We start from the raw sequence: 27,065 nt of genomic DNA, 5'->3' as shown, positions 1-27,065 counted from the left end.
CAGGTAGGTGACTTTGGGGTTTTCTTCCTACTTAAGGTCAACCTCTTCTTGATCTTTTTTGCATCTTTTATCTTTTTCTTTCCTGTTGCTCATGCTGATTTTTTTTTTCTGGTTTAGAAGTACTCTTTTTCTTTGGTTTATTAGGTGTTGAGGAACCTCTGTACTTCCCCACCACCAACACCTCACCAGCACTCTCTCTCTTTTCAAATTCTTGCCAAGGTGACATACATTAGGAGCTGATCACAGGTGCAACACAGAACCACTGTCCAGTGGTTCAATGCCTCAATTTTATTTTTTTTTAAGTTGCTCTTTAAAATTGTTATTTTTAAAGGAAGGTGTCCAAATTCTTGTGTTTCCCCACAGAGTTACCAGCTTCTTTCTTCTTTGTGGTCTGGAAGCTAGTGATAGCAATGAGGAGCCCTGCAGCAATGGCCCCACTCTTTCCCTCACATTCACCTGCTCTGGCACAGCCTCCCTGCCCCTGGCCTAGGAGCAGCACTGAGGACCAGTGAAGAAAGACTCAGCTCCTTCCTCTCCTCAAGTCCATGGAGTTGCAGGAGTGAGAGGCAGTTCTGCTCTACTCAGATGCTGGAGGGAAGATGTGGACCACAGTCTCATTTTCAGTGTAGAGATGGCATCTTGGCTCCTTCAAAGCATTGGTTGGAGGGAAATGCTTTAACAACAGGAGAGGGAAGGGTTTGTGGCCACTGGTGCCCCATGGGGACCAGAAAGTCAGGTACAGAGCTGCAAGTGTACAGTATTGTTTGCCTTTTCCCTGAACAACAGTATTTAAAAGCCTGCTTGTGGATGACCTGTTTCCCACTGGCGGCTCTGTCTCTCCCATATTATGACTTTGCAGCACTCTTGGGTGCAGTTCACTTTGAAGTTTGAGGGAAAAATGGAATATTGAAGGATAATAGCTCTATCTAGTCAGTGTTCTACGTTGTGCATTTAATCTGAGTCTGTACAGCATGTGGAAAACTCAAGCCATGCTAGGAACATTTGAAATGCTCTGCTGTTCCATCATGCCCACCATTGGGGGGAAAAAACCAGCCCTTCCCACAGTCTCAGTCATACCTCCACACCCCTTCTCACTAAGACACTTAGAAGTAGAAATAGCATACCAGAAATTAATTACACTTGAATTTTGTGGTTTAGACTTCAGGCTTTATTTTTGTTGTGATTTAAAACCTGTAATTCTGTGATGCTTATTCCAACTTCAGATGCTCAGGGAAATGCAGTGATTGAGTTCTCTTAATAACATGAACAAAAATTAACTGATGATTTCATCCCTGTCAGTTCAAGAGCTTTCTCTAATAATGGTCAGAACCTTATGTTTTCTGCAAAAATGTATTTGATCTGTCCACTGATGAATCCTTGCTTTTGAAATGGGCAGCCCCTCTCTCCCCTTCTGGTTTTGCATCTCTTGTGTTGATAGGTTGCACCAGTATTGCCTCTCATGATCCACTTTATTGGTATCAAATTCTCCAGTTTGTCCTAAGTCCCTTATCTTCCCTTGGCATCATAATTTTTTTTCTCTGCTAATTTGTTTCTTTATTAAATTTAAATGGCCTCCTCGTGTTTACAGAGATTGAGACCACGGTGGAAGAAGAGGGTAGTGGATGCAAGTATGAACCTTTTTCTCTTGAGCACGTCTTGTCAGTGATTTTTGTCACCTGGAGATAGGTTTGGTGTGCTGTGCTTTTCCAGGATTTTGAGGTCTGGTTGTTTAAATAGAACTGTTTTTGTGAAGTGTGATGAGATTTGGATTACAGTATGTCCTTTGAAGCTGCAGTGGCAATGACCATTAGTCTTGTTAAAGTACAGTTACATTGGTAAAAGGAATGGTGTAATGGTTTCTATATTTGAGTGCATTAATCTCTGAAAAATGTTCCCATTCACATTTCTAATGATAAATTTAATTGCAAGGTTGATAACTTGTCTTTTTTTTTTTCCTACTTATTTCTGTAGTGCTATTTAAAATTCATCTTCCTATTCATTATTCTGGTAGAGTTTAAAATGGCTGCTAGCTATTTTAAGACCTGTGGTTTTGCTGATTAACTATGATGATTAGGGATGGTCAAGAATAACCTGGCAAAGACAGTATTTAGAAGTGCTGATTTGTTTAAATGATACCTTTTTGTGTAAATATCCAAACTTGATAAAAAGTCTATTGGGTGTGTCATCTCTTGGTGCTGTGAGGGTCATTTCCAGGCCCTGGCTGCAGAACAGCTGGTGTTGGGGCAGTAACCTGTGAGATGGCAGGCGTGATCAAACTTCTGGCTTGGGGGCTGAGGGAAGGAAGATTTGGAACCCTGTTTTATCCTTCATGTGAGCACTGTAACTAATGGTGTTCTGCCTTCCATGTTATCTCTTCCTGCTTCTGACCCCATTCCTGATGGTCTTGACTGCTGTCAGCAGGGATGTTCTCAGGGGCTATTTCTCAGGAGATTGATGCTTCATAGGTTTAATTGCTGAAACACCTTCAAAATTAATTCTGTCATGTGCTAGAAGTTTGGTGGTTCTGCAGCCAAGCAGCCACTGGTGAGCAACTCCTCTGCTTTGTTTTTGTTGCTGTCAGGGTGTAGACGACATCTGTTTTTCTAAATCTGACTCTTCTTCCTTGTTTACCTGCACAATGTGCTCATTTTCAGCCCTGTGGTTGATGTAACTCGTTGGTTTGGGAGTTTGCTCTGAGTTGCTGTGGTTACTGGGCAGACCAATCAAACCATATTGCCTTCACTGGTGTTGGTGTCAGTTCATTACCTTGGAGTTACTCATTCTTTCTGCTCTGCTGCTTTCTTCTTGTGCCTTACTTGCCAGTTTCATAGACTCCCTAGTCCCCTGAACACTGACCTGATGGTTGTTTAGCAAGTAGTTCCTCTTCTTGCAATGGGACTGTGGCCTGTGGCTTCTTCCATGCAGAGGAAACAATGCCTTTTCAGGTCCTTGCTGGTTTAGTACTAAGGTGACACTCAGATATTAATTGAATAAAGTTGGCACATCTAGACCATTTTCCCTATATTGCATGGAAAGAAGAAATGAATATTGCATGAAAGGAAAAGCAAATCCCTTTTCTGAGGCTGCGTCTCACAGCATGAAGCTCTTCCCTGGGCAAATGCGCAGGCAGCCCCCTGGGCACTGCAGGAACCTGGGCATGGGTGAGGCTGCCTGTGCTCCATCCTTCCCAGCTTCCTTCTCTCATCTGCCACCACATGGTGTCCCCCATGTTTGCCATCACGTTGCACCCCCCTGCAGCAGAGCAGCCCCCACCATGGCACAGCACATCAGGCCTCGGGGCACAACCTTCATGGTAGGAGACACCTGGGATCTTTCAGATGTGGTAACGCAGAGCCCGCAGCCTGCATGGGGAATACCTTGCTCAAATATTTTCCTTGAATTAAGCCATGTTTACAGACTGATAAGAAATACTAAAATCCCGGGACCTTCAAAACAGAAGGTTGTGGGGATTCTTGGGTTTGTTTTACTTTCTTTATTAGAAGCAGCTGTCATTTTCGTTGTAGATTGTTTTTTAATGATTTTTAAATGAAGGAATAACTGTTACATCCAGTGATTATGTGTCAAAAAATAATTTTAAAGCATATTAAATTGCTAAAGCAGAGCTTGTCTATACTGTGAAATTCTGATATCAGCACCTTGACTTACAAACTCTTAATGACAGGGCTGTGTGTAGCTTATGAATTAAGTAACTTTATGTACCTTTTCCTTTGGCTTGCAGCTGAAGGAAGCAAGTGCGCAAGAGGGCACATTCTTTTGTTGTTGATAGCATTCCGCCTTAACGAGAAGGAATTTCTTGCCTATTGCCCACTGTTCATGAAGTGGAAAGAGATCACAAGTTGTATAATCTCTGTATATATCATTAGATTTATTCTTTTTTTAACATTTCTCTCATGGGTCAGTCCATCCTGCAGCAGGTGCAGAGAGTGGGTGCTGCTCCTCTATTTTGTAACAGATCGGTGTGAAGTTGAGGAGGGGGTGTGGGAAGTGGAAGGGGAGGGACTCGGGAAGAACCCCCCCCCATGTGAGGCAGCAGCAGCAGCTCTGAATGCAGTTTGGTTTCTGTCTCTCCGGAGCTTTGCTCAGCAACCAAACCCAGACTCCAGGTGCAGTATTCCCTCATCAGTCTGTGAGCATAGAAACGAAGAGTCCCTCCTCTTCTTCCTCCCCTGCCAAGAGTTTCTGGGTGGTGAATGTCAGTAGCTGGAGTTATTTTTAAAGGCATTGAGGTGAGGCTTGTCGTGCAAAGCTAGGAAGAGGGCGTTTGTTTGCTGAGCAGAGCTGACATCAAAGTGGAGATTGCTGCCTACTGGCTCACCGCTGCCTTATGCCAGGTAATCTTTAACATACCCCTCAGTCCCTGCCATCGCAGCCCAGCCTGCTGTGTGCACGAGAAACGAGCAGCGTTTATGATCCAGAAGATTGCTTTTCCAGTTTCATTTATGTGAGCTGGACTTTGACATTTAAAGGCTAGTACTAATCATCTTGCAAAACCTGCTTAGTGCTCTTAACTGAGCAACTGCTTTCTACTTCTCTTTGCAGGATAATATAAATGTTTTCCTGAAAGCGTGCGAAAACATTGGACTGAAAGAAGCTCAGCTATTTCACCCAGGAGACCTTCAGGATTTGTCCAATCGAGTTACAGTCAAGTGAGTTTTGTGGTTTTGTTTTCTCCTTTCCCTTCTCCCTCTAAGCGCTTTCACGGTCTATTTTTTTTTTTAATGTTTGCCTATGGAAAATTCTTTTAATCTGGTATGAGCAGTTCTGAATACTGTGGTGAGGGTTTAAGCCTTGTTAAAGCTAGAGGATAGGACTTGCAGAAATGTAATTTAAAAGATGAAGTATTATTATAATAGTAACCTTACAAGCAAACAAATTGTTAATGAATATTTACAGCATTTAATCTGAGATGGAAGCTTATTTTAGACTTGGAGCAAAATTGTTAAATGATATCAAAAACATCACTTTTCTTTACGATTTGTGATTACTGATGTAAATCTGAAAGGCTGAGGTGGTACTTCTGATACTTATCCAAACGGTTTTGAGGCTTAGGTATAGTGTTCCTGAAGGACTGCTGGTCTTGCCACTCCAAGTATTAATCAGATGTTTGTCTCTGAGTGTCACATCCCCTGTCAAGAGATGTATGTGTATGTATGAGTAGAAATCAAGTACTGAATTGCATGTTTATGGAGATGGGAGTTTTCCTGTGAAATAGCAGTGGCTTGGTTCTAAAATATATTTCATGGATTTTCATATTTCAAGACTTCTCTGTCTCCTAATAAGAATTTTATTACCAGTTTCTGAGAGACTAAGGTGAAACTTTACTGTTAAGACAGGTGTTTTAAGATAAATGAGTCAAGGCAAAAATCATCCTAGGGCACATTGATTTGTTACAGTGTTAACTGTTTATATTATATTGGGACAAAAGGGTGAATTTATTGTCTCCAAAAAAAAAGAAATCTTTAGTGGGTTTTGCTGGAAACCTGTCAACTTAAATGTGAAGGATTGATTCCTGTCTTAAATTACCAGTTTTATCAAAGAGGAACAGGCAGTAATCCTTCTGCAAATACAAGGAAAAAAATACTGTGAAATGATATGTAGTTGCTTTAATTAGAAAGAAATCTCTCGTAGGTGGGTCGAGTGGTAGCCTGTTGACATTCTCTCTGCCTGGTTTCAGAACGAAAGTTCATGCTGTTTTGAGGTCTGATACATGAGATGGCAATGTGTTTTCAGTCTTTGACTCATACCCGAAACGTAATTTCTCACTAATCTGCTGTTTAGGGACTTGGCACACTTCCAGGCCATTGGCATTCTCCGTGCTGGTCCCTACATCTCGCCAAAAGCCGGAGGGTTGGTAACCTCTGCCGGGCTTAAATTACTCACAAAGCCCTAGCAAAAGTTGTTTTGGTGGAGGTTTGCTCCAAGGGAATGGCTGGGAAGGGTTGGAGGCGGTCGGGAGCTGGCGTTCAGCAGCGTCAGTAGCGACAGGCTGGACGCGTGGGGAGGTCGAGATAGCGAACTGTTGTGCAAGGTATGTTGTCCAACTCGTCCCGACGTGAAACCGCGGCGCCCGGGAGAGGTCAGCCATGAAATCCATCCAGTGGGTCTGTAAGCCAGGCTTTTTTGGGTCCTTGCAGCACCGCCAGTTCCCTTCCCGGTTCCGTGAGCAGAGAGTAAGGCTGGGATTTGAAGTTGTCACGAGACAACAGTGGTTTTACATCATACCTTCTCAGCAATGCTTTAATTAGTGTTTTTCAAAAAAGCAGATTTAACTATTGAGTACTTCTTATGGACAGCAGTGTGGGGGGTCTGGGTTAGAGTCAAAAGAGCTGCCAGCCATACAACCATGTTCTTGTAATTTGTTTCAGTATGAGTTTGCTTCTCCACACATTATATATCATGTGACAGTCCCACAGTGTGTATTAAATGCTTCCAGAGTAATTCAAAACTTCTGTATCTGAGTGTGCTGTAAAGTGGTGTCCGAAATATACTAGCACTTTTGATGTATTTAGGAGGTTGGAAAGGGATGGGAGGAAAGTTTTATTCCAAGAAATAAAGGAAATAAGTTACATGAAGATAACTCTCTCCATTGAAAAGTTAATTACAGAAATAATTTTACTACCCAGAGGGCAAGCTATTCTTCAGAGGATTTTCAGAGAGATTTATATTTGTGTCAGGAGAGAAATGCTATCTGATCAGGAATTTTATCTGATGTGTCCTTTTATTATTTAATAGAAATAAGTAGTTTCATACATTCAAGATGAATTACAAATGTCTTCAAAACCTGTAGGATGCCCGGCCTCAGAAAAGGGGTACTATTTCATGTCTTGCTTTTGTCTTATTCTCTGTTAACTCTAGTTTCATAATTAGAAGTAAATAATTTCTTGTCACCAAGAAGTAAAACTTTTCATCTGCTGACATTCAAAAGATTGCAGTTAACTTTTGGATTTCTAACATTCCAAAGCAAATTCATTTTGCTGCTATCACCTGAGGCTAATTGCCCACATCTTAAAGCAATGGTGATATGCTGTGTGGGATAACATTAATGTGTGCCTGAAGCAGCGTGTGTTTTGACACCACAAGAGGACTGCTGTGTTCTCCTGTTGCACCACTGTTAGCACAGGTTTTTTTATCTACCCAAAATAGATTAAATAAACTGTTGCCTAGAAAAGTTAGCTTAACAGGCAGAGAACAACATGCTGGTAGGACATGCATATACTGTCAGGTATGACAAGGTGCTTGATTTACCTTGGATGTTGAAAACTGGTCAGAGGAGGGTACCATTAAAAGGGTGGGTCTGCTTCTGCTGCTAAGGAGGACACGAGAGTTGGCATCTTATGTAAGAGCAAACCAGTCTTCTGCATTGTCTGGGAGCTTGCATCTCTGTCCCTGTTACACTTATTCAATTGATCTGTCACCTCAGGAGCTGGGCAGGTCCTCAGGAGGAACACCTTCCTTTTGAAATGGATGAGCTCTGTGCAGTGGTGCTTCATGTGCTTCTCCTGTCTCTGCTGCCTGGCAGTTACCTGTGGTACCTCCTTTTTACCTTGTGGGAAGTCATATGCCCTCAGGCTGTTGCCATCTCAGGCTCCCTTCCCAACAGGAAGAGTTATTTTCTCCTTGTACTTTATTTCTGAGTGTGCTTGCTGCCTTTTGCCATACCTTTGCTGACAGCTCTCTGTCTGATGAACACTGCCACAAAGCCGTTCAGAGTTACCAAACTCTGTTATGTGGTACAGTGTTCTTGTGTCACCTGAGGTAAGGTCAAGACCCTCAGGTCCTCATGAACAGAATCTGTTCTGAGAAAATAATCTTTCTATCTGATGAGGAGGCTACAACTTTCACTTGTGTTTTGTTTTCTCTTGCAACTGAGATGATGCACAGGCATGATGTGGAACCCTCCTCTGTAATTACTAGAAGTAATCTGGGACGAGAGGAGCAAGAATCCTCTTACATACCCAGACTTTCAGTTCCAAGTGATTATGTGATTATCCTTTTTGTAAAGAAAAAGCTCCTTAAAATTTTATTGTTTAGAAGTTTGTGTGAAAAAGACTGGCTAAAATTACTGGTTGCTACTCCAACCCTTGCAAACTTTATGCTTTGCCAGATCAGCAAGATTAGTAGTTGGGTGGTGTGGAAAAATGGTCCTGGCATGGATGATTTCTTTTCTGCCAGTGAAAATGGGAGTGTGGATTAATGTCTGAGATTTATAGTTCAGTCTTTCTGTAAATCTGCAGAAGTTATTGCTCAGTGGTATAGTAGAGCAATATGTCATGTGTTCCAAGAAGGATCATCCAGATGGACTTACTCCTCACATACCCTGTCTGGCAGTCATGTGCATATCATCTTGTTCAGTGGCTAGTTATTTGTGTAAATGCATATGTGTCCCTCTTCAGTTCTTTTGGTATATTTGATTTTTGTTTCTCAGAGTAGTGTTTTATTATTTCTAATTGGTGATGTTGTTTTACAACACAGCAGTTAGTGAAGGATTTTAAAATTTATTTATACTAATACAAGATTGTCTTAATTCTTCATTTGATTCTCTTTTGGTTCTGTCAAAGTAAGAATGTAATACAAGCTTAGTGACTCTCAGTTGTCAGCCTGGTTACTATTTAAAAATGTTAAGCACTTCCTCACCCAGCTCTTTAGGAGTGACACACCCAGTTGTTCCCAGCTGTGGAAGGGTTCTTAATAAAATCATACCATGGAGTTATAAGGGAGAGTTCACATAGGCAGATACCAAGCATCAATTCAGTGGAGTTTGTTATCTCAATTATCAGTTTTAAAGGAGGCAGCCTGAATGCTCAGAGTGAGAGTGTAAATTCAAATTTGTCTTTGAAGAAAATTAATTCTTCTACATGAAAAAATTTATAATTCTGTAAAACAAGATCTGCAGTTGAAAAATATCATTAAATTCTAATATTAAAAAAGGTGGGTTAATAGAGTAAAATATTAAACTAAGAAAAAAAAAAAAGAAAATTTACTACAAAATCCTAAATAGCAAACTTTTCTAAAGCTACCACAGCCCTGACTTCTGATGTTGAAATTTTACCATACTAATTTCATTTATCAATAATAGGGCAAATTAAAATACTGTGCTGCCACTAATATTGTTACTACATTGTTACATTTAGAGTATGTCTTGAATGAAACTAAAAACTGAGGCCCCACCTGTAGCACTGTGTCCAGCTCTCAGGCACCCACCACAGGAAGTATGTGGCCCTGCTGGGTGACTCTGGAGGAGGACCAGGAAGATGAGCAGGGAGCACATCTCATATGAAGGCAGGCTGAGAGAGCTGGGGTTGTCCAGCCTGAAGAAGGGAAGGCTCCAAGGAGACCTTCCAGCACCTAAAAGGGGCCTAACAGAAAGACGCAGAGGGACTTGTCACAAAGACGCATAAGATAAGTGGTGATAGTTTAAACTGGAATAGGGTGGGTTTGGTTTTAGATATTGGGAAGAAATTCTTTACTATGAGGGTGGTGTGACACTGGAATAGATGGAGCTGTGGATGCCCCATCCCTGGAAGTGTTTGAGGCCAGATTGGATGGGACTTTCAGCAATCTGGTCTGCTGTGGAAAGTGTCCCTGCCCATAGCAGAAGGGTTGGAACTAGATGATCTTTAAGGTCTCTTGCAATCCAAACCATTCTGTGATTTTTTCCCAAGATAGATTGAAGTATCTCATCACCTTGCAGAACCTGGTATTTGGATAAGGCCTTCATCTTTTTTCTGGCCTGCACTTTTCCCACATATTCATTATCAATCTTGTAATATGTTAATTATGTAAAGCAAACAGAAAACCCTGTTGGAGAAGTTTTGCTGAAGTGGGACTAAGTACATACATGAGATCAAATAACAGAGCTATGACTTTGGCCCTGGCATTTCAAAATGTTGGGTAGTTTTTAACTTAATCCATTCAATGTTTCTTTAGTATAATCTTTTTTGATGAATTCCCAAACAAAAAGCAATCCTGGAAAAATTAAAATGCCATTCTTTCTGTAACATAAAGCTCTCTATAACTAAAGCCAACTGGAGAGAAGTGACAACTGTTACATGAATGTTCATCCTTGTGTTCCTCCATTTCAGCTGAGCTTTTGAGACAGGCTCTCTATTTCAGTTCAGAGATAACACTTTCTGAATTTAAAATGCCACCCAAAAAAGTGGTTCAGAGAATAGATGCTTTCTAAATAAAACCTGAGAAAATTAAATGGTTGCTGTGTGGTATGGCTGTAAGGACATATTCTGCACCTGTTATTCCTTTTGGAGCAGGATATATTTAATGGGGTGCTCTTCTGATTATATAAGAGTGAGCTATTATACCAACCTTAAGTATTTTAAGCATATGTACAGAATCACTACAACTCTTGTCTCTTATTAAGAACCCCCCTCCTTTTAGGGGCTGTCAGAAGGGAAGCCATCTAGCAGTGAGTTAAGCTAAACACAGTGCCCTCTAGTACCTATCTTCTTTAGCCTGTAATTTAAATTACAGTACTGCCACTGCAAATTACTGGTTTTGTGGTAGGAAGTAGCTGTACACTATTTCCTGATATAGTAGATATTGAATTAAAAAATATTCTTCTTTAATAGTAGTTGATGTTTCTTATGACTTGAATGTTCTTCCTGTCTGGTCCTGGGGAATATGCTGCATTTCCTGATTCCACTTCTGTTTCCTGCTCAGGGTGCTTTTTTTTTCAGGGTAAACAAAGGCAAAGTGAAATTTCTATTCTATGGGATGTACGTTAGCACTGTTGGGCAGACCACTGAAGAAAGCAGAAATTCCTGAAAATATGATCTTTTGAGTGGGAAACTGTTGTCAAGGCTCTTTGGAAAATTTTTGAGAGCTTTAATTGTAAAGCAATACCACATTTCAGTGTTTGGAGGAATTTTTTAGGTTTGCTTTACCAGAATCTTTCAGATCTTTAAACTGTTTGGGAAATCAGGTGAAGCTGAGGTATACCTGAAAGCCTGAGGTGTGATGATGAGACACTCTTTTGGGACTTGTATCTTATTTTGCCCTTCAGGAAGAGCTGTCGTATTTTGCTCAAAGGAGACAGAGTCAAATACCCTGAAAATGGATACTTGAAAAACCAATCAAACAAGACCACAAACCAACCTCAAAAACAGCAATGAAAGGAGAGAGAATGCAGATCGATTTGTGGACAGATAGTTCAGAGCTAGTATTTTCTGTTGGTAATACTGAATTTGTGGTCTTCTTTCATATCTATTTGCTTAGTTACTATATTACCTTGAACTTTTTTTTGCTCAAGAATTGAGTGCTTGCAATAAGAGAATATGATAGAGCTGAACCTGAACTTGCTGTCCTGATTTTTAAAAGAAACATGCATTTTAATGAGTTGAAAAACTTATTTTCTAATTTGGCCTCATAATATTAATTAAAAAAACCCAACCAACTCAAAACACTCACACAACATAGAACCACCCTTTCCTGTCTTTTTATTTTGCGTAGAATAGAAAGTGGTGAGATGGATGAAAGCCAAATGCTTCAGTGCACGAAGTATGAAAATGATTGGACCAAAACTTGTGTCTCCTTAAATTCTCTTGCTTGTACCTATGTGACTGAAGAGCCAATCATCCCAAAAGCTTCAGCATTTTAGAAACTATCTTTGAATTCAAACTGAGGTGAAACAAATAAGAGACAGCTTTTTGTGGGTCTTGAAAACTGAAATGCAAACCATTTAACCAAAATTTAATTAGGACAATGGATGTGGCTTCCCCCATATTTATATTCAGGGAAATAACATTTTTTACACATATGGTTGTAATAGGCCTTTATTGTGGTAACTAAGTTTCCTAGTGATAGTTCCCTTGAAATGGAAAAGTGCAGCACTTCAGACTGGCTCTAGAAATGTTTCTACAACTTTGTAAATGTGTAAATACTCTTTTTGCTATGGGCATTGTCAAAGAAATGTATTTGCTTCCTGGGTATAGCTATATTCTAAATATTGAAATTGCTGTATTTATTTTTTTAATGATATAGCTAATTGCAAGATCAGTAATTTCACATGCTTTACTTAGTATTTGGGACAATTATATAGTGATAAAGAAAAAATTGGTTTTTTTCAGTCTTGTGAAACTGATGCACTGAAGTGAAAAATATTTGTGCTCATGTCACTAATCTGCACAAACTATAAATCATTCCAGTAAAAACGTTGTAGGCAATAAAATATGTTCCAGACTTTGGACCATACCTGCTAGAAATTTACTTTCAGTTCTTAGGTTTAAAGTCTATGAAGTGTTAGGTGTGGTGCCATTTAATGTGTCTGCTTTATTTTCTGGTCATTATGAATAATATTGGAGATAGATCACTTTTGCTGTTGAGTAATTTAAAAGTTAATAATTTACACTTCCTTTATCAGATTATACTTTTGATAGCATTTGGGGTTTTGTGAAGATTAATCTGCTCTAAGAATGAAGAACTCTGGAGTTCTGTACCTGTACCTACATGTGTACAGGAGGAGTTTGAACAATTCAGAGTAACAATACAGGTATCATGTGTTAGTTGTATCAAAAGCAATTCAAGTATCTCTAGTGACACAGATCCACAGGCTTATATTGGAATTCAGGTAGTCCTTCTACAGAAGTGAATGATTCCCTGAAGAAGATTGCAGTAGCTTTCTACAGAATTGCACTCGTTTGTTCCAAGTAATCATATTTGATCCTATTACATTTCAAAAGTATCTCTGGGATAACTTTGGGGTGGGAGGGGCTACAAACCCATTATTACTGAAAGCCTTTATGTTTTTTCAATATTTGTATTAATAAAAGTGTCTCTAGCATTTTAGGATTCCCATGGGAATCCATCTAAATCTTAAATACCTGTATTCATTTTAATCCCCTAGCTTCCCAGGATTAAATGCAGTTTATAAAACAATGCATGAGAGGGAAAACAGCATTTTTGGTGAGTAGCAGTGAGTACCTTACAAAAGGAGGTAAAGAGAAAGCCTGCACTTTTTGGTGGTGGCTCTTTTTTCCTCAATACAAAAAAATTGTTTGTGTCTGATGTTGGAAATTGAATGACCTAACTAACATATGTTTATTCTTTTTCTAACATGAATTACACAGAAACATGCATGCAAGTTCCCTATTGTATTATTCTAAATTGTATTATACTGCTAAATTGCTGAAGTTCAGTTAGTTTTTCTGCAGACAACTCAACAGGAAGAGCTGCTTTATTTAAATAGTGGGGGAAGCTGACTTATTGAAGTTTTCCATGGATACAGGAGTTTGCCAGTTCACCATGCTCTGTAAATAGAGAAAGTAAAGCTGAACAGTGTATTGACAGTTTTTGATCATACTTCATGCAAAACCCTACTTCTGGCCATTTTTATTCCTTTCAGACATTTCAGTTCTAATTATTATTACTGCTTAATTGGAGCATTTATTGTATCCTTTGAAGTGACATTAATGTTTTGGGTTTTTTTTGCTGTGAATGTTACAGAATGCAATTGGCAATGAAATAACAATTTCAAATATTCTTACAAACTGCATTTCCAGAGGCTTACAGGGTTGTTTTCATGCCGTCACTGAAACCAATTAAACAAAATAATGTCTCACCACATAGTTAGATGATAAGAAGGGGCGGAGGGTTGGAAATAAAGAGCCCTAGATAGCAGCCAAGCTTAAACACACAAAGGCATGTTTCTTTTAAATGATAGAGATCTGTTGTCCTTAAGAAACAAAAGAAAAAAAAAACCCCAACAACAGAAACAAAAGAAAACCCAACAGGGGAACTGTTCTCCCGACTGAACAAGCTGGATGATCAACCTCAGGATCTCTAGCCATGCACATCCTGGTGATCTCCACTCATTTGCTCCAGTTTGTCCATGTCTTTCCTGTACTGTGAGACACCAAATCGGAGACAGCAGCATTACAGAGGTGGCATAGTAAGTGCTGAGGACAGGGGGAATGATGGGCTCTGTCAGCCTTCTGACATGCTCCATTTTGCACACCCAAGCACCATCTCATTCAGCCCTGGGTGCTGTTGGCCAGTGTTGCCAGGACTGGCTTCTGACTGAGGTTCAGCCCAGCAGGACCACCGGCCCAGCTCTCCACCCCACTCTGCAGTTACAGGAATTAGGTCCATCCATGGGGCAGGACTTGGACTTTGTGCTTATTGGATGTCATATGAGGTTCCTGCAGAGCCAGTCCTCCCAACAGCCCTGCCCTCCAGCATATGTATCCCCTCCCTACCATTCTGTCTGCCCAGGGAGGGAGCGTGGTCTCAGAACCTGACTCAGAAAGCAAAATTCTGGAAGCTGCTGCAGCTGGTTTCTGGGACTAGAGTAAGAAGGTTGACTAATGCTGATGATATTTCCTCTTTCCTTTCCCTTCCAGAAAAAATGCCCTGCAAATGTAAACACGCACACACCTTTGAACCCAGTATGTACAGATATGCATCAACTGACGTGGATTCCAGTGCGTTATATGATAAAATATTTAACTGGGGCGGGGAAAGGGAGTCCAAGTTCAAAATACTTCTGCTCTTGCAAAGGCTATTAAATTACAGACAGCCACTTGTTCCCTGTGAATAACCACTGAAATAGGCTTGTCAGATTTATGATGCAGTAATGTATTCTTTTTAACTCTGTGACCTGATGTTGTAAGATGTCCTCAACTATGATAATTTTCAGGGGTGAGGGATGTACTTGGTAAAGCACTAGCTAAAAATGCCTGAGCTAACAGAAGGCAGTTTAATTATGTGTGGTTTGACTTGAAGCTGTCATGTATTTTCAACACGGATCTATGCAGTTAGAGAATTACTGTACAATTCCACAACTGAATCCTAATGTGTCCAAGTATACCAGTGTTAACTACTCTTGTGAACAGCTTATAGTAGTAATTTTCAGGTTATTTTTTTCAGAAACTGTGCTCTTTTTATGTATAAAATAGAAGGAAATTTGGGTTACTTTAATGAGAACAAGAAAATTTAGAACAATTTTGGTTTTGTGTATGAAATTATGAGTTCTGGAATACCTAATGCTGCTCAGGCCTGAGATAAAGGGGGTCAGAGGTTTTGTGAAGGCAGTATCCAGTGCCAGTCAAAAAAACCCCAAACAAACAAAAGTACAACCAACCACACAAAAAAAAAAAGAAAAAAAAAAAAAAGGACCCAACCTTATTCTAGAAACAAGTACTAGGAGTAGGAAAACCAACTGTACTGCACTGCTGTGGTTAATCTGACATTTGCTGATGTTGTAATACCATATGAGGCTTTGGGTTTGGATCATTTTCCCTTTTCTCACTAGCCCAAATTCCCCCAAAAGCAGATCTAAGGAACTGGAATATCTTCACCCTCATGGCATCTCTCTGACTAAAAGTAGGGATAGCTTCCCCTGAAGGCTTAGTTAAGCATGCTGAGAGTCCTGAATGAGAGGTGACAGATGAAGGGGAGAGCTGGACAAAGTTGCAAGCTTATAACAAACAAATAAACAAACAAAAAAAAAAACAAAACCAAAACCCTAGCAGATGGTGTGGACAAGTGATTCAACTGGTCACTGCATGCAATGTTATATGAATAATCACTGAAGGAGAAGTAGGCTTCCTTGCCAACAGATGATGTGGATAATCAAAGTTTACTTGCATTCAAGGGATAGTGGAGAAGTTTAAGTAAGGGAAATATTTTAAGAGTTACTTAGTATGTGGAAACCACATCTAGCTTAGAGAGTCCATAAGGGAGAAACATCTTTCCTGTCTATTTTTGCTCTTCCTTAGGCAGCCACTTGGGATTACATGGGAGGATGAGATCTTGAGCTTGATACACTTTTTTGATCTGGCCCCATGTGGATGTTGCTGTGTGTGGTTTTGGAAAGGGTGCATACAGTGAAAGCTGTTTTTAACTTCTGTAGCTGTATGGAAAACTCCAAGAAGCAAAACTAAGGAAAAAAATCAAACACAAATCATATGGAAGCAATTAATTTGATTTGATAAATCAATCAAGCAATCATTGTTAAGCTTTAGCAAATGTAGAACATTGTATGTAAAGCTATCTGAAAAGATGAATAAAATCATGGTAGGTCTCTTAATCCAGACTAGTATTCTGTATGTGACCAGGTTGTGCAATCATAGGGAAAAAAATGTTATCATTAATTATTATCAATTTAACATATGACAGTTCTTCATTAAGCCATTAGGAGCTTCATGAAAAGCTTCAGAAGAATAATGAATAAGAATGGCTGAAAATCTGTTGAAATAAGCTGGTACATGTATTTGCCTATGCTATATTCAGCGTAGTTGCTTAAAAGCTACTTTTGCTCGCAGAAGATCAGTTAATTTAAGAGGTTTTGTTACTGATTTTGGCATGGGAAGTGTAACTGTAAAATCACACATCATATGGTTATGTAGAAGGCACACCCACACAGGTTGAATAAGCACAGAATAAGATGCATTGGTAATGATACTCCACTTGTCCTGCAAAACCCTCTCTCTATGTGCAGAACATTTTATTCTTTGAAATCTGAGCTTGCCTCTGGTATTGAATGTTGGCTGCTGTTGGGAAATCATACAGAAGTCACTTAGTGCTGGTGGTTTAGTAGCATTTGCCATTTCATAGTGATATTTTTATTCTCTCAAGAGGAACAGAATCTCTTGCAAAAGGATATTTTTCTTTTTATAAACAACATTTTGTCTTTCTGAAGCATTTTCCTTGTGGAGCTGCAGGCAAAGTCTTTAGTTCAATTCTGTTTTCTCTAATACTGCTTGAATAATTTGTGAATGTATTCAACAAGCTGGTTTGATAAATAACCTATACAGAAATCCCTAGTTATCCAGGTATTGCACTCAGTCTGGCATCATGATCGTGACCTAAATGACGTGACTGCATTTGTAAATTACTTCCATTTTTTGCTCAGTGTTGTTTGTTGCATTGCTAGGATAAGATTTAAATCTACAAGTCCAGGGAATGGTGGCACCGAGTAGGACGAGTCTGAGTGCTTGAGTTTTGCTTGCTTGGGTGCCATGTGAACAATGGGTGGCCCAGCAGCTGCTCTCAGTGTGCACAGGGCTGCCAGCACAGGAGGACTAAGGCAGGTGCTCCGTGCCTGTGCCATGTCAGGTTGAAGTTGCTTGCTAGAATTCCTTCCTTTAATGAACAGTGTGAGTTTTATCAGGAGAAAAGCTGGAATGAAGGACTGAAACTTGGTTTTCTCAGAAAGTGTGTTTACACAATGGGGCACTGGAGTGAAAGGGCAGACAAGGGGGATGGGGGAACATTGCGCCCTCAGTCAGCTTGCAGATGACACCAATCTGGGCAGGAACATTGATCTGTGGAGGGTAGGAATACTCTACAGAGGGATATGGACAAGCTGGATGGATGGGCTGAGGCCAGTTGGATGAGGTTCAACAAGGTGAAGTGCCAGGTTCTGCTCTTGGGTCTCAACATTCAAATGCTTGGGGAAGAGTGGCTGGAAAGCTGCCCAGCGGAAAAGAACCTGGGGGTGCTGGTTGACAGCCAGCTGAACACGAGCCAGCAGTGTGCTCAGTTGGCCAAGGAGGCCAATGGCATCCTGGCCTGTATCAGCAGGAGTGTGGCCAGCAGGACCATGCAGTGATTGTGCCCCTGCACTCAGCACTGGTGAGGCCACATCTCAAATCCTGTGTTCAGTTTTGGGCCCCTCACTACAGGACAGACATTGAGGTGCTGGAGTGTGCCCAGAGAAGGGCAATGAAGCTGGTAAAGGGTCTGGAGCACAGGTCTGATGAGGAGCAGCTGAGGGAGCTGGGGTTGTTTAGCCTGGAGAAAAGGAGGCTCAGGGGGGACTTTACTGTTCTCCACAACTGCCAGGTGGTGGTCAGCCTCTTCTCCAAAGTAATAAGTGACAGGCCAGAAAGAAACTACCTCAAATTGTGACATACACCCAGTTGTGTGGGTTAGAATTGGCGTTTAGTAAATTTTTCTTCAATTAAAACACTTGTGAGACATTGGAGCAGGCTGTCCAAGGCAGTGGTAGAGTCACCATCCTTGGAGGTACTTATGAGTCTTGTAGATGTGGCACTTGGGAACATGGTTTAGTGGTGAACTTACAGGTGCTGGGTTAACGGTCAGACTCAATGATCTTAAAGGTCTTTCGTAACCTAAACAATTCTATGATTCTGTTAGGGTTCAGGAGAGATGGAGAAGCAGTGAACACTCAAAATTTTTTCTTGTCACCTGTTGCCCAAGAATGTGTTTGTGTGGTTCCCATCATTTAAAAATGACTTATTACTGCCTGGGAGTCACACGGGGAGAGAGAGGAGAAACCTGCTTTCATCTCCCAGGGCAGGAATCTTTTTGATGGACATGTACCAAAGGCACGTGTACATTACTTATAGAAGGAGCTTTTGTTTGCAGAATTTTTGTCAGGAAAGCAAATATGTTCAAGCTCCTAGAAACTGTTTGGTCAGGCTTAATTGCATGTAGGTTTTGGCATTCAACATTTAATGGAACATGTTACTGTTATTTGTGCATCTGCAGTCACAGGAGAGACTGTCCTCCTTAAGAGCTAAAGTAAGCAGCAGTAAGCACTGTGGAAGAAAACTACTAAACTTTGGAGTTTTTTTCCTACCTTCGTGTATGAGAGGGTACTCCAGCTAATTAGTTGAGGTTACTTCAACTCTTGGTAATATGACTTCTTAATGCAATTTTAAATTATGAAGACTCCCTTCAGTTTCAAAACAAGTGCATTGAGATTTTTCGTAATTTATTTTTTTACTTTACCTGTGAAAAACTTCATAATCTGCTTTTACTGTTAATGAAGAGGAGGTAGCATCTGCTTGGTTTTTAGTTCCTTCTAGTTTGTAGGTAGTCTGTGTGCCACCGCTGCTGTTATTTGGAATAGCCTTCTGTAACTCTTCAGCTAATTTGGGATACCCAGTAAAGATGCTTTCCCGCTGTTTTCATTCTCTATTGCTCAGATGTCTCTGCCAGGCAACTCACAAAACAAATAGCAACACCATGTCAGCTTCAAAGAGTGCACGCTTTGAAGTAGAGAGCAGATGACAGTTATGAAAGGTTAGTCTTTAATGGTATTACAAAAGGTAGCTGTACAGGTTTCCATGCATTTGCTTATTAAAGTGTGTAATGCCCCAATCCTTATGAACAAAAAAATAATTAGTGGGCAGTTTTTAGAAAACATTGTCTTGTCCTTTCCCTAGTGGTAGAGGATGCAGCAGAGATTGGTTTATGGCCTGAATTTTAAAGCATGTGACTTTTTTTTTAAATGATGGTTAACACAGCAAGATACAAGAACAAAGAGAAGAGTGTAAGACCAACTGGGTATAGATGGTCAACTTAACACTCTTAGAAGAGAGAGGACAGAAAAAGTTGTCTCATTAAATATAGCAAGTTTCAATCCATTCTAATCTTAGTGCCTGCAATAAAAATAATAACTACCCGAGAGAGTAAATACTGTGATATTGTGTTCATTGGATAATTATATGCTTAATTTTTCAAAGGGAATTGCTTTTTGTTTCAATGAAAGCTCTATTACTGCTGGTGCTGCTCACAGGCCAGTCTTACACTTGTGAAAGAACTTTGGCAAGCCTTGGTTGTACCCATTAAACACAGGATCCTTTATGCAAGCTAAAATTGGCAAAAATAAAAATCTTAGTGAAGGAAGTGGAATTTAAAAACAATTTTTATTTTTTTAAGCTGCTCTGTAATCATGAATGTATTAGTGAACTTATTTTTGAGGGGAATTGGTATGACACTCAAAATGAGTGCATATGAGATTTTACAAATTGAAAATCAGCACAGACTTAATTTAAATGTGCATTTATGTATTTTAAATGGCTTGTTTACTTCACATCCAATCTGTTGATTTCTGTGCTATCAGCATTCATCAATTTTAATTAAAAGGAGAGGAAGTTTGAGTGCATTTGAGATGAGAGTTCATTTTTTTCTCCTTGCAAAGAATGATATCTCTGTGTTTTTAATTTATTATTCTTTTCCTTGTGACTTTCCTTTTTGAAGGATTGCACAGTTTTTGTTGGGAGCTTTATTATGCAAAAAGAAGTTCAAGTACACTCACCTGTGTACCTATCCTGTGTCAGGGTTTTTCCTCAGGGCTTTAAGTAATAACTATGTTACTTTTAATAATATTTCAAGTAATTACATGTTTGACATTCTGTCTGGAGTTCATGCAACAGTTCTGGATTTCTTTCCCTAGCAGAAGCTTCCAAAGATTCTTTCCTACCTGAAAAAAAACTTGGGGCGCATATTTTTACATGTATTCATTGTGCTGTTTTGTAAGGGAAGAGCTTAAAATGCAGTGTGGCAGAAGGCTTCATATCTATCTTCTTTCTGAGCAGTAAATATCTGACTGTTGGAGTGGTTCTGAATCAGTGTCTCTCAATAAATCAGCATCCAACAGATGGCTGATTTGTTATTTTGTGAACTGCTTTTGATAGTACTGATTTCCGTTACTAAAGATGATGCTTGCATAACTTACATGGCAGAATAAGCTGGTTTTTAGTATCTTAGGAAACTGGTGTACTGTCCTACTCTGCCATAAATGCATTTCCTTGATGATGAAGACTGTTGTACATCTTTATACCTTCAGTTGCTAAAAAGAAAAAGTCTACAAAAGGGACTTCTATTAAGTTTATTTTTAAAATATATTATCATAGCAGGTTAAGTGGACCACTAACTGGATCTACACCAAAATGGAGAGAAGGTAGTACATCAAGAGCATTCCAGCTATTTTTCATGGTATTTTCCACCTGTCTGACTTCATGCAGTAAGAAAGTGGTGGCCTATTGCAAAGCACTTTCAGTGTTGTGTGGGTAATGTGGTCAACAGTTCACTGTCTGGCAGCCAAACTTGATGATAATGCTCAAGCTTATCATCCATGTTTACTATCTATGGGTCAAAGCGTGAAGGTATGTTCACCCTGCTCTTTTCTCCTGTACTTTCTAGGGGTTACCTTCCTGTCAAGGAATAGCTGGGTTTTGCTGCAATATACTAACCTATTCCTAAGCCATCCGCAGAGATTAATGTATTCTCTCTTCATTGGAAGATACTACTGGGTATTCCTCCTCCACACTGAGTTAATTTCTTCTTGTAGTTTGGTTAGCCTGCAGGTGAAAAGAAGGGAAGATCTTGGTAATTATTCTGAGTCTCACAGTTGTAAGGCGCATGTTGGTGATGAGACCGCTGAGATGACTTTTTGTGTGATTCTTCTGCAAATGTAATTTGTTTCAGGTAGAATTAAGTATAATCAAGAGGAGAAACATCCCATTAATTTTATTGAGCCTGCCTTTTAATTTTTTATCCTGTCTAGACTATCAGTCCTAATTGCAGGATGATGGTAAAGTCTTGGCTTTTCACTGAATTGTAAAACTATGAATATAGTGACAGCACTGTTGCTATTGGGATTTCTGAATAAAATAGGGCCAAACACTTGAGATCAAAAGGGATACTTTCATAGACAATTCCAAGGTAACAGGTCTGGATGTAGCAGTTGCTAATGCAGCATATGTACTGTCCCATGGGAATCTGCAGTTTGTAGTAAACTGGCACTATTGACATACTTTTCAGTTTAACCATTAGTTTGATAATCTTTCCAATGATTAAATGCAGTAATGATTGTGCTTCACAGAGGTTTTTGAGACACCCTTATTTTTCAAAAGCTGTGGATTCCTAGATGAGAGTCTCAAGGGTTTTGTTAATCTTCTCTTGGTGATAAATAGTGCCTGTTTTTCTTGAAGAAATTATGAGGACTGTGGGACAAAGAATTTATGAATAACCCTGTCAAGAGCCTGAGGGTTGCTTTTGTGTTATTTTGGCTCTGTGGTTTGATTGACTTCTGGGAAGGATAGCTTACAACCACCATGTGTGTTTTAAGGAACCCACTTCTCCAGTGCTTCATCTGGCTAGCCAGCTGGTGAAATTCTGCAGATGGCTAACTGCAATTTCCAAGACCTGATGCAAGTAGTATCTTCTTTCTCGTGAGAAGGAAGATTCCCAATTTAGCATTTACTCATGCACTCGTTAAAGATGTTGGGAATATTGCCGTGGCCTCACTTGGAGCAGAATCTGATAGTTTTGTTCCACTCCTTCCCTACCAGCAGACTTAGTTGTAATAGCTTGTTGGAGCATTTTGATGATGTCTTAATTGGTGTATTAAGCCTTTTTTTTTCCTCAGTCATCAGTTTTGTGATACAAATTACATACTTCATGAGTACTGGTGAAAGAGTGGTGTGAGATCATCTATAGTTCCCTGGCTAGGATTGCTTTCCCATATCATTAATTTTCTTCAAGTTCCTATTCTCAGACTCCTCTAATTTTACTACAGAAACTCTTAAGTGACTAATATCACATTTGGTTTCAGTTGGTTGGGATGGTCAGAATTAATGTAAACCCCAACTTCAGAGGTATATGGTCAGACTAGCTTAACTTCTCTCCTTCCCCCCACCCCTCTTTTTTTTTTTTTTTTTTTTTTTTTTTTTTTTTTTTTTTTTTTGCCTCCCACAGAAGTTTTCTAACATTCTGGCAAAGCAAGTATTTGGACTTTTACCCATTCTCTCACTTTACAGTAAAGAAGCATTCATTTTTCCAACATTAAAAACTTGGCCAGAAAACTGGCCCCAAAACGTTAATGTTTTGAGCAAATGTTTAAAATTACCCTCTGACTTGGCTGCTCCAGACAGCCTTGAAGCACTGTTTTCTTTTGGGGTGGAAAAATTGTTTTTCACCCAAAAAAAGCTAATTAAAAGAGTTAATATTTATCCAGTATTACTGATAGCAACAAATTGAATTTATATATTTCAAATATTATAGAAATAAATCTGAAGCCATAAGAAACCTGAATAAGAATAGCTGAATCCTTAAGGAGCTCCATTAATTTTGGATGTTTCAAGAGCTGAGGATAGGAGGTGAGAATTGCAGGAAATGTGGAAAATAGTGTATATATATGTCTTAGAGCTTGTCTGTTTTCTAAAAGAAAAGGGGCACGTTTTTCCTTAAGTGTACTACACTTGGTGACTTCTTCTTGATTTTTGTATCTTGTTTTTGGTTTAAATTTTGCTGCTACTTCACACCATGTCTTCTGGGAGAGCTGGTTCAAGGCAATACATCCTTTTTCAGTGTTTTTTTTTCTGTTAAGCTTGCATAAATATTTGACTTTGCATTAATTGAGGAGCTCTTTCCTGGCTCTAAGTATGTTATTACAAATGCAGGAAGATCAAGAAAACATGGGAAATAATCAAGTTCCGTTGTATCTGCATATCTCATTCCTTTTGGACATATTTGATCACCTTAAGTTAATAGAGAATGGACTTTAATAGAGAGAAGTCAGGTTCAGCCTGTGTTTCATACTCTTGTGCTCTGTGTGATGAGTGATGATGTTGTGCTCTGTGTTGCTAGGGTAACACAAAGAAACATAGAGAAAATACAGCAAAATTCCAAAAAGGAAGCATTTTCTTTTTTTTTTTCAGTGCTTCTTATTTGCTCGTGAAGTATTTTGCCAGAATATTACTGAGAAAACCCAGTAGTTTTTTAAAGCTTTTAGTCCAAGTGTACAGACTAAATGAAATGATTCAGTCATGCAGTAGTGATTTACTTTTACTCAAGGACAAATGCAGCGTCACTTCATCTTGTTTCCAAAATCTTTATTATGGACTAAGCTGCTCTTACCTTGTACCTCCATTTCTTCATTTTTGCTCTGCATCTCTATCAATAAATCTAAATTTTTTTATCACTCTTTCCCAAAAGCTTTGCTTTTAGTAGTCCCCCTTTGAACTGCAGAACAAAGAAGCATTTGTTTTTTAATAATGTAACAAAACTTTAGAATGAAAAGAGGTCTGACATATACACTGCCACTATTCTCTGTTCTCCTGTGCAACAGTTTGGCCAGCACTACACTGGAATTGCTGTAGAGGAAGAAATGAGCCATTGGAAATCTTTGAAATGACTCCCAGGTGCTGTAAATTCCATGTATCCCTAAAATGCAGGGGGTCTGCCTCTTCTCCAGAAGATATAACTATCCCTCATACATATACGTGGCATTTATGGATCTTGGCTTTCCTGAGGAGATGATGACTGGAGCGGACTGAATCCTGGATTACTTTTATAGGCCTAGAATAGGACATCTGTAGCTTCTGCTGGTAACTCTGAGTCACCTGTGTGCTGAATTGTTTTCTGAGTATGTGTCATGACAACAGCAGCCAAGCAGATGCCTATTTAGACTGGTGAAACTGGCTGGAAGCACAAGTGTGAACACAGCAATATCCAGTACAAGTTACTGTCAGTCATCTTTTTTTTTTTTTTATCAGAGGATATGTTCATTGCCAAATATCTGATATAAATTATGCAGCCTAGACTTGAGTTCTGGGGTTTTTTTTTTATTTTGTTTTGTTTTAATACCCTGAGGAATTGAGTAAACCTTGCTTTTGAGTGTTATAAGCTGTGGTAAACTGTTTTGCTTATACACAAGGCACTTCTGCACCATTGCTTGTTTGCTTGACACAAGGATAACAAAGGATTACATTTACTGGCTCTTTCCCTGGGCATGAAGGGAGGAGATTGCTGGGGTGGATTTTTCCTCTTCCCTATGTATGGAGGCTATAAAAATATCTCTCTCTGAGCAAGCAATGTTGTATAACCTGCCAAATCCTAGCTCTTCCCAAGAGACCACCTCTAAATGCTTTATCCAAATTGAACAATTGTGTTAATCCTGGGGGTTGAGTGTAAGCGAGTGCACATAGGCAGTTGCTAGGAGTACTTGGTAGATGGAAAATTTTTTACCCTAACTTACCTTGCAGTGATTTGTTTATTCATACCTGGAGTTGGTACAGACAAGTCTCATCAAGGCTTGGTGGGAATTAATGCGGTCAGTGTTGAGGGCTATTCTAAAAATTTACTTCTGGTGTGTGTGTGGAAACTGGGGATGTTGAAATATTCCAGTTAGGTGTGAGAGTTGGGAATAAAAAGGACAGTGGCTTTGGAAATACTTAATAATGGCAAAGAGGCATCAGGCAGTAGAGAAAATGAATTTTGGTCATGTCATGAAAAATAATGCTGTGAGTTGGCATGGTTGCTGCAGCTTAGCTGAAGCAAATAATAGACTTTTTACATAATTTTTTTTTTATAATGCTCTTGAACTATTTTTGAGCAAGCTAGCAGCTGCATGTTTTTGTGGTTTTGAATATATTTCTAAAAACTTACAGGATTGCTTTTAATTGTCTATTTTGATACTTACTTTTCAGTGACTCCCCAGATATACCAACTATTTGTTTTGGAAAGATTGTTAGCCAAATTATATACTCCCCATCTTGACTTCTCTTGAAATTAATGTACAAAATTTATACAATATGGTCTAGATTTGTGTGGGGGAATGAAGGTCAAGGGTCTTTAAAACTAAATGCAAGAGAAGTTAATGTAGATAATGATCCTGATGATCAACAGGATGAGCTCAAGTATGTTGATTCTTGAAGTACAAGGAAGGAGAAAGGTAGAAAAAGGGGGGAACATTTAATGTAATCCTTGTGCAAAGGTCAACTGAAATATGTACAGGCTTTTAAAAAAGAAAAAAAGGCAACAGGGAGATAAAAGGAGAGATTCAGCACAATCATATGCTCCAAATTCTAAATACCAAAACTTGGGGAAGAAATAAAAACCTTTAGTATATGTAAGTACTGACATTATAGCAATCTAGCAATTGATCTAAAATACTGTGTGCATTAAAGTGTTTTTTTTCCCTTGAGAAGGAATTAATTTCACCTGTGAAATTAAAAAATCTTCTTGAGTGTGAACAAAGTGATTTGAGATTTGATTTGAGGTTTGATTTCCTAACACTCAGTGTGAGCTGAGAGTCAACTGCACAACTTCTAATACTTTGTGCAGAGTCCATCTTTTCTCATAAAAGTCAGTGGATGTTCTTATGTTTCTTGTCCAAAGTATATGGCATGTGACCACTAGATTTCAGAAATAAAATACTTGCTGGGTTTTTGGCATTTTTTTGGTGAGTGCCAGTCTAGATCTGGAATTAGAAGTATCCAATAAAGATTGGCAAAGCATTCTAGTTTTTCCCTGGAAAAACCAAGCAAATAAAACAGTACAAGAGGCACACAGTTTAATTGTAATTAGTTAGTGAAGCTGATGAGTTTTAAGAGCAGGTTAGGAATAGAGTAAGAAAAAGTCACAAAGAGGGACCAATCAACAAATCTACATCAATTATTATCAATTTTAGGACAATTTATTTTGGAAACTGTCTCAGATATCATCCAGTCCAACTTTAATTTTCTTTAATAGACCTTAACATTTGAGCAGGAAGGTGCGTGATCCTATCAGCTCCTTTTTGCCACGGCAACAACTTGCAGTGAGTGCTCCAAACCACTTGCCCTGCTCACCACTCAGACAAGAGCCAAGGAGTGCTTAGGTTATCATTGAGGCTCTTCTGCTTGTTCTTCTGCGGGATTTATTTTTATTTTTATTTGACAGGCATGCCTTCTTCCCTACAGGATGCTAGTTTTCTCTCTGGGAGAACCTCTAGATTAGACCGGAGTATGAGGAAGCTGGCAGAGATGGACCACCCAGGGAGGGGTCGGAAAAGAGCATGAGGAAATGGATAATGTTATCGTCTGGTGACTTGCCGGGGTTGATGCACTTTTCTAGAAGTGCCTGTTGTTGTTTTGATAAGGGATTTCAGAATGGTGTGGAGGCATAATGGGTGAGATCAGCAAGGAAGCACCATGCTCCAGAGGCAGTGTGAGAAGACAGGCTCTGAAGCCATGGATGGTGATGTGTTCCCACGGAGGGTGTTGGCTGGCTCTGTTCCCTCTCTGCCTTTTCCTTCTTGAGCATTTCTCCTCCACCCCTCAGCTTTAGTAGGTGGGGGCACAGGGTGGAGTCAGTCTGCTCATTCGTCAGGGCCCGTGGAGCTCCTTGCTGTCAGCCAGGGGTTCCGTAGGGGCACGGAGAAACGCTTTCTGCTGACATTTTATACCTGACTATGTGCTGCTATGATGTGAGTGGCATTGGGTCTGGTGGATGTGTTGCTATGGAAAATGCATGTGCTTTTTATAGTCAAATAGAAAGGTGTGTTTCCAAACGCT

The 27,065-nt window shown here is 39.5% G+C and overlaps 1 protein-coding gene across 14 annotated transcripts in view; it reads left to right on the top strand.

The window, feature by feature from the left end:
* Window positions 1–27,065, top strand: part of LMO7 (LIM domain 7) — a 132,247-nt gene that overhangs the window by 53,400 nt on the left and 51,782 nt on the right. For 12 of the 14 annotated variants that reach the window (XM_071431064.1, XM_071431065.1, XM_071431055.1 and 9 more), the window contains exon 4: window positions 4,561–4,667. In XM_071431064.1, the coding sequence (XP_071287165.1) occupies window positions 4,561–4,667 (107 nt within the window). Of the gene's footprint in view, window positions 1–4,315; window positions 4,353–4,441; window positions 4,463–4,560; window positions 4,668–27,065 lie in introns of those variants that run through there. The other 2 variants (XM_071431062.1, XM_071431060.1) reach the window with 2 other exon arrangements.

This window comes from Agelaius tricolor, unplaced genomic scaffold (assembly GCF_023055355.1).
Source record: "Agelaius tricolor isolate 1412-34295 unplaced genomic scaffold, bAgeTri1.0.p SCAF_7, whole genome shotgun sequence".
In the NCBI taxonomy this organism is placed as follows: Eukaryota; Metazoa; Chordata; class Aves; order Passeriformes; family Icteridae; genus Agelaius; species Agelaius tricolor.
The sequence above is the reverse complement of the archived record's forward strand: the minus strand, read 5'-3'. Positions and strand labels throughout refer to the sequence as shown.